Consider the following 8,006-nt stretch of genomic DNA (forward strand, 5'->3'; position numbering starts at 1 on the left):
TGTAAGCCCGTCAAATGGCAGGGACTGTCTCTATCTGTTGCCGACTTGTTCATCCCAAGCGCTTAGTACAGTGCTCTGCATATAGTAAGCGCTCAATAAATACTATTGAATGAATGAATGAATGAATGAATGAACTCTGCCACTTATCTTCTGTGTGACCTTGGGCAACTCACTTGACTTCTCTGTGCTTCAGTTACCTCATCTTTAAAATGGGGATTGAAACTATGAGCCCCATGTGGGACAGGGACTGTGTCCAACCTGATTTGCTTATATCCACCCCAGTGCTTAGTACAGTGCCTGGCACATAGTAAGTGCTTAACAAATACCATCATTATTATTATTATTATTATTCTTAAAAAGATAAGTGCAGCAGTGAAAGACATGCTGGGAATGATGGTTCAAAAGTTCACAGCTGTCCATGGGGGGAATGGGAGATCCATCAATCAATTCTATTTATTGAGTGCTTATTTTCTACACTTAGTAAACGCTTGGGAGAGTACAATATAACAAAGTCAATAGACATGTTCCCTTTGCCCACAACAAGCTTATAGTCTTGCAGATCTTTGGGAAGGTGGAAGGAAAAATCTGTCCTGGTACTTTCAAACACATTTCAATTTTAGAATAATTGTGTCTCATTGAATTCTTCAAATGTTGTAGTATTCTTTGACAGCCCTGAGGACTCTTGGCAGCTGAAGCAATCAAACCAGTCAATCAATCATAGGAATTTACCAGTGCTTAGAACAGTGCTTGGCACATAGTAAGCACTTAACAAATACCATCACCATTATTATTTATCAAGTGCTTACTGTGTGCAGATTATGGTACCAAGCACTGTACTCTCCCAAGAGCTTAGTACAGTGCTCTGCACACAGTTAGCAGCTGAGTAGTGTGGCTTAATGGGGAAAGCACTGGCTTGGGAGTCAAAGGTCAAGGGTTCTAATCCCGGCTCCACCACTTGTCAGCTATGTGACTTTAGGCAAGTCACTTAACTTCTCTGTGCCTCAGTTACCTCCTCTGTGACATGGTGATTAAGACTGTGAGCCCCATGTGGGACAACCTGTTTACCTTGAATCTACTCCAGTGCTTAGAACAGTACTTGGCGCATAGTAAATGCTTAACAAATATCATTATTATTATTATTATTCATTACAAATTTGGGTTTTTTTTTTCTTTTTTTAGGCCCTATCAGGTCATGCCATCAGATAAGTATAATCTTCAAACTTGGTGAGATCGAATGTTTGGAATTTCTGTGAAGTCTGCTATGAGCACTGGTCTCTCCTATCTTTACCCTGTGATGATGATGATAAAAATAATAATAGTGGTATTTGCTAAGCACTTACTATGTGCAAAAGAAATGTACTAAGCACTGGGATAGATATTAGATAATCAGGTCCCACATGGGGCTCCCAGTCCAATTAGGAGGGAGAACAGGTACTGAATCCCCATTTTGCAGATGAGGGAACTGAAACACAGAAAAGTGAAGGGACTTTCCCCAAATCACCCAGCCGGTAAGTGGAAGAGCTAGGATTAGAACCAAGTCTTCTCGTTCCCAGGCCTGTGCTCTTTCCACTACACTACGCTCCTTTTTGAGAACCTTCCTTGCACAGAATAGATCAAGTGTTTTGAGGAGTATAACCTGAATTTGGCTGGATGTTTAAGAAGAGAAAAAATCAGAGGTGGGAAAGCCTCTCGACCGAGAATAGTGAAGTTGGCAAATGCAGTGTCAGGATTAATTTTAAGATGTCTTCTTTGCACTTTCCTCTCCCTTTCTGCATTTTGTAAGGACCTGTAGCCAGCATGAAGTCAGAGAAGGGACTCCTCTAGGAGTGAAGGAGGGAACTCGGTTAAGAAAGAAGGAGGGGACGCCGATAAGAATGAAGGAGAGGAGCTGGCCAAATGTTAGCCAAAAGAACTGATCAAAGAGTCAGTGCCAGATGTTTCCCATTAGCTTTGCATGTGGAGGAACAGGGAGATCAGCTGGCTAACCACACTCAAAGGAAACCAGAGAAGCCAGCTCTGATTTCAACCATAACATGAAGAATGGCCTATAAATACCTCATCCCCCATTAAGAATTGCAGAGGATATCTATCCCCTACAGAACAATGTATGCCTATTCATGTCTAGAACATATATGTAGGAAAAACTGCATTTATATTTTCTAGGCCTCTGAATATTCCAGCTAGTTATGTGTCTTTTTGAAAAGTACTTCATTATCAGGAGGAAAAAAAATAAAATCCCCTTCTAGAAATTGAAACTGGTTGGGTGTGAGTCACTTGTGATTGCAAAATGTTTATTTTCCTTACAATTAAACATTTGTTTTCCAAACACTGCTAATTTATTTCCAGCCTTTAGTGTTCCTGATTTAGAAGGTAGTAGGCTCTCACTTGACTAGCAGTACTCTATGTTGAAATCAAATATATAGCTCCCTGCTTGGGGTGCCTTTACATTTGTTCTCATGCATTGTGGTTGATTCATTCATTCTCCCTTGAGTTTCTGTCCCCTTAGGAAGTTTAGGTATCAGGAGAAAAATATTAAACATACTTAAGGTTGTTTATGTTGCCCCTCCACTGAAGAAATGGTTTACATCACTGTATTTAGCTCAGGGTAGCCTTAATAGGCTAAGACCTGAGATGACTTGTCTCCTGATAATTTTTATATTGTGGGCTTTTTTTTCTCTTTGTTACAACTTTGAATCCGATGGTGACCTCTAAGCCTGTTATTAGCCTTGTCTAAAGGTTTCCCTGAAACAATGATGATCGTAGAAATTGTTTCTTGACCCTTTTGGGGAAATATTTAGAAGTTAATCACTTTTTATTGCCTTTTATTCTTTGTGGAAAGCTGTAGTTTCCACTCCCTTCTCCCAAAAAAAATGCGTGTTTATTTTAGTGTTAACTGGTTCATAACTTTCTGTTTAAAAAATGCTTTGATAGAGACCATGCTCTTAAGAGGAGCTTTAAGTGAACTGAACAAATGGGTCAGCCATTGATGTGATCTGAACTGAATTAGCTAGATGAAGGGCTGCAAAGTAAGGTCTTCCCCTAATTAAAAACAAACTACCAAACTACCCTGACTCAGTTCCTCAGGCTTTAAAACAGTATGTGTCCTTTCTGAGGACATTCCCTTTGTGCCTTATATACCGTTCTGTTCTTTGGAAAGTCCAGTGTGTGGTCTATAGATTTTTTTTTTTTCACTCGGGAAAAAACTGAAATACTTCTGCTTTGAATTAGGTAAATGAGATCAGCCCAGAAACCAAAGGTAACAGTTTCCCTTTTCAGAGAGAAAATTTCCCCTGAAAGAGTCATGTGCTACCCAACACTTTAAATCAAATAATTTATAAGAAAAACAATCTTCATGTTTCTTAATGGGTGCTGGTCCTGAGCCTCTGAAGAAAGATCAATCAAAATGATCTTAACAGCCTGCTTGTCGGGTGTGTGAAATCTCAAAAGCTGAGTGTGGATCAGTGGATCAAACTAAAATTCACTGTGGTAGGTATCTTGGACCAATGGAAATGTATAGGAAAATGATGCTTCTGGAATCCTTACAGCTCGTTTCCAGGGAAGGAAGAGGCTAAAGAAGGAAAATTGAATTTGAGAGGAGAAATAGCTAAGTAACCTCATCTTCCCCCAAATTAATTAGATTTGATTTCGACAATTAAAACAGAAGCCCAGCCTTTCTTATATTCAAAGACAATAAAGTAGGTTGCATACTAAGAATTTTTGAGGAATTTAAACACAATTCCTTCATATATGTCAAAAATAACCCTTAGAGCCCCAGCAAATGTCCTCATATGTTAATAGGAAGAAGTAAAAAGATAGTGGCACATAAAGGATCACTGATCTTTCCTGGTCTATTCCGAGTGGTTTTTTTTTTTCTACTTGTGGAACTTCCATTTGTGTAAATTGAAATTTTAGATGTGGACTATGGATTTGTGCATTTGAAGGCTAATTATGGGTTTCCCATTTCCTCTCAATGATTGTAATTTCCATTTGGCCTAAAAGGATGTTGTTCCCCTATCTCCATTTTACATTCCTGGGAGTTCACTAGGATTGAGTACATGGTTTCCCTACTTCAGTGTGTGCCCCCTATATAATGCTAAATTAGACCTTCTGAGTGTGCAAAATTCTTAAAGGGTTGGCCCTTTTATTCTGGACCAATTTATCCACTTCCTAAAGATACATTCATTTGGGAGCTGTTAGCATTGTCTACAAAGATGTCGTCGCATCATTCGTTAAAGTTTAGACTTTGCACTTTAGGCCTATATATCCTTTGCGTGACATCTGGGTCATTTCAGCTATTACTCTGACAAAAGCCAAATGGGTGAGAGTGCACTTTCAAACTCCAGGGAGAAAGTGCTCTTTGAAATAACCCAGAAAGATCCTGGTTCTTGAGCTGAAGGGAGGTATTGATCCGTAGTTAGGAAGTCAAAGGTTAATAACTCAAGCCTGATTATTTTCTGTTATCAGATATATGATAAATGGTGGCCTCTGTCTCTCTGTAAATACAGGAAGCTGCTTGCTGATGGCTGTCATTGGGAACCAAGGAATTAGGCTGTTTAATATGATTCAAGAGAGATTAGGCAGCGCCTAAGTGAGGCTAAGTAACATCCAAATGGGGATGACAACAGAGATTTCTTCAGCTGGGTTCGCCAGGCACAGTGGGATTCTTAGAAGATAGAGCAGAAAAGATCAAGGGGGCAACTGTACAGAGTTAACTAAAACATTCAATGCTTTTGCTTCCATGTTTTTGGCATTCCACAAGGCCACATGCTGAGTTAATCAGCCTTCTCCCTAGAGAATGCTTTGGGAACATGAATGTTGGGCACACCAGGCCATATGGCAGAATATGGCTATGACTACCAGACAGCTGCTGGAAGTTAGACAGGGCAGCCACACCAGAATCCTTTTAAAAATAGACAAGGCTTGAGTAAGGACAAAAGCTTCCCAAGTATGTTGCTCATTGAAACAGTAGCATCCTTCTATTTAGGTACACCATTGCTCAGTGATTATAACTGATGAATAGTCAATTCAAACCAGACAAACTTACAGCAATCTGCATCTTAAAGTGGGCTTTGAAGTTATTTGCTGGGTAGGCAAACTGAATACAAAATATCAGTTTCTCATTGTTCAGGTATAAAATCTTAGTGTTTTACTCGATATGCTCTGTTGAAGAAGATAAGGCATTTCATTTCCTTGCCAAATCATGAGCCACTATAAGAATTCTCATCATGAGGTTTGAAGCAAAGTCAATTCCTTTAAACCAAATGCTATCTGTTGTCAGCATCTAAAGTCAATTAAATTGGAAGCAAAGGATCATTATTAGATAACTGAGATAACATTTCAGGAATTGCTATCAAGTGTTTAAGATTAGAATCTTTCTGTGTCTATCGATACGTCATAAATTGTTATCACCTCTTTCAGTGAAGAGGTCACTTCATCTAGTGGATCAGGAGATTCATCAAAATTAAGCTGTTTCTGACCTACTTTAGTCACTGTTGTCTCATCACTGAGATTTCCTAAGTGGTCTCTCAGTGCGTTGATTTAGTTTGATAGAGGCCTCACTGGCCCTTAAAGGATTGAAGAGTTGAACTAGATCTCAGATTTATTGAGGAAAAACAGCCATGATCATAAAATCAATCCTATTTCAGTAATGAAGAGATCAGAAAAAACTTCATTGGCAGGGTAAAAAAAATAATTACCAAAATACCAAATGTATTGTTTCACTAAGTACACCCACTATTTTCTACACAAAATCATTACAGGGTTTCACCCTACAAAGTGTCGCCACTGAGATTTGTTTTGAAAGAACTTCTTTTTTTAATGATTTGGCCAACTGCAGTTACCAGAGTCCTGATTATTTTCTGAGAATTTTAAGAAATGATTATTTACAAAGAGACCTCTTCGGGCCAACTCTGAATACTCTTTGGAAATGCCTCCCCGGCAGTCAACTCTCGTTAGTTTTCACAACGCGGCAATAGGTGAATTTGTCAGAAACGAAATGCCTCTGTGGATTTCCAGGGGATTAGTTGGCTGCTAATCTCCGTTAGCCAACTCGCCCAATCCATTATTCGATTCGAGTTTGCACAGTGTGTTTTCCATTTCCGTTCAGATATGGTACACAATAAGCCGCTCCCTCACACAAGCCAGAAATGTGAGACAATGCTACAGTGATGATAAAGTGACAGGCGGCATAGAGAGAAGTGAAAGCAAACGGGGCTTTAAGGGAGACCTCCGAATCACTGGTTCTTTACCTGCTGAGAGGATGGCTGGCTGAAATCTCTGGGGTGAAGCTCTTTTCCATGACCGGTATCCTGGAAGGAGTGTAGGAATGATAGGCTGTCAGAACCACGCTGCCCGAGTCTTTTATCTCCATTATCAGAGGCACATGTCTCTTCTCTACAGCTTGTCGACAGAGACAATGACCGGTATTTACTAACTTATTGGATCAAATGACCCTGTCCCCAAAGCAAATGCATGGCCGCCCTCTCTGAAAGCTTCTCGTTGCTCTGTGCTGTCAGATGGGCTGTGTCTGAGAGACTGAGCTCTCTCCCTCCGGTCAGGACAGCTGTATTAGCATATATTTAAAAACACCGCCCACAAGCACAACTATGTGGGGGAAGGACCCATGCTTCTAGGAAACTAGAAACCCTGAGGTAATCCTACATGGCTCAGCGGAGTTGCCTCAGTCCAGTTTTTCTCACTTTGTTTCTCTTTCTTTTTTCCGGTTCCTTTCCTTTCGGGCCTGTCTCTCAACTGTGGTTGAGCTCTTGAATGATTTGGTTTCACTTCCAGCGTGGAGGCAGAGGCACAGAATTTTTCCATAGCTCAGCCTCGGATGAGAGGGAAGTCAAGAGTTAAATTAAAATGAAGCATGTGGTCTGGATCGGAAAAATTGAGGAACAAAAGGAATCCACCACTCGCTTTTCAGTTGAGTTACCATAAACTTGGTTTTCTTTAGGGCCTGAATGTTCACAAAAACACCTTTATTATACCCTCTGATCTTTGTTGAATAAATCAGTCCAGGTGAGTGGGAGCCTAAGATTTTGCTGATCTACTTTGGATAAATGATGTCAGTATCTACTCCTGAAATAACAAATACAGGAAGCATGACTTTTAAAAAGGTATCTCCTTAAATACCAAGTAGATATGGTAGAGATTAAGTCCATTTTTCTGACTTAAAGGAGTTGAAATAATAAATTAATTTCAAGTACTTTAGCTTGCTGTTCTTGATGATGAGCAAATCGATATAAGAAATACCCAGTATGTGCTTGAAGGTCCATTCATTCAATTGTATTTATTGATCACCTACTGTGTGCAAAGCACTGTATTAAGTTCTTAGGAGAGTACAGTATGATAATAATAATCATAATAGTGATAATTATGGTATTTGTTAAGTGCTTACTATGTGCAAAGCACTGTTCTAAGCACTGGGGTAGATATAAGGTAATCAGGTTGTCCTACATGGAGCTCTCAGTCTGAATCCCCATTTTACAGATGAGGGAACGGAGGCACAGAGAAGTGAAGTGACTGGCCAAAGGTCACCCAGCAGACAAGGGGCAGAGCTGAGATTATAACCCATGACTTTCTGACTCCCAGGCCTGGGCTCTAGCCTTTACACCATTGTGCATCCTTGCCTACGATGGGCTTGCAGTCTAGAGGGGAAGACGGACATAAATATAAATGTCTCTTCTGTGCCCTGCTTCCTTTCATGCTCCTGCTCCACTCCCTGTCCCCAGACTTGTCAATTCTGTCTCCTCCACCTCTCATCTCACCCCACTCCTTCCCAACCCCCATACTCTTTCTCCCGTGGCCCCAAACTCTCTCCAAGTTGCACAGGATCTGTAGCACCTCTTCTTTCATTTATTCATTCATTCAATCATATTTATTGAGTGCTTAATGTGTGCAGAGCACTGAACTAAAGACTTGGAATGTACAATTAGGCAACAGATAGAGACAATCCCCGCCCAATAACGGGCTCACAGTTTAAAAGGGGGAAACAAGACAGTAAA

At 40.3% G+C, this 8,006-nt stretch overlaps 1 protein-coding gene across 3 annotated transcripts in view; it reads right to left on the reverse strand.

The window, feature by feature from the left end:
* Positions 1 to 6,645, reverse strand: part of ARHGAP28 (Rho GTPase activating protein 28) — a 158,879-nt gene extending 152,234 nt beyond the window's left edge. For 2 of the 3 annotated variants that reach the window (XM_029066557.2, XM_029066559.2), the window contains exon 1: positions 6,249 to 6,645. In XM_029066557.2, the coding sequence (XP_028922390.1) occupies positions 6,249 to 6,370 (122 nt within the window). In that variant the 5' untranslated portion in view covers positions 6,371 to 6,645. The remainder of the gene's footprint in view (positions 1 to 6,248) is intronic. The other variant, XM_029066558.2, reaches the window with a different exon arrangement.
* Positions 6,646 to 8,006: the final 1,361 nt, after the last annotated feature.

Source organism: Ornithorhynchus anatinus, chromosome 5 (genome assembly GCF_004115215.2).
Source record: "Ornithorhynchus anatinus isolate Pmale09 chromosome 5, mOrnAna1.pri.v4, whole genome shotgun sequence".
NCBI lineage: Eukaryota > Metazoa > Chordata > Mammalia > Monotremata > Ornithorhynchidae > Ornithorhynchus > Ornithorhynchus anatinus.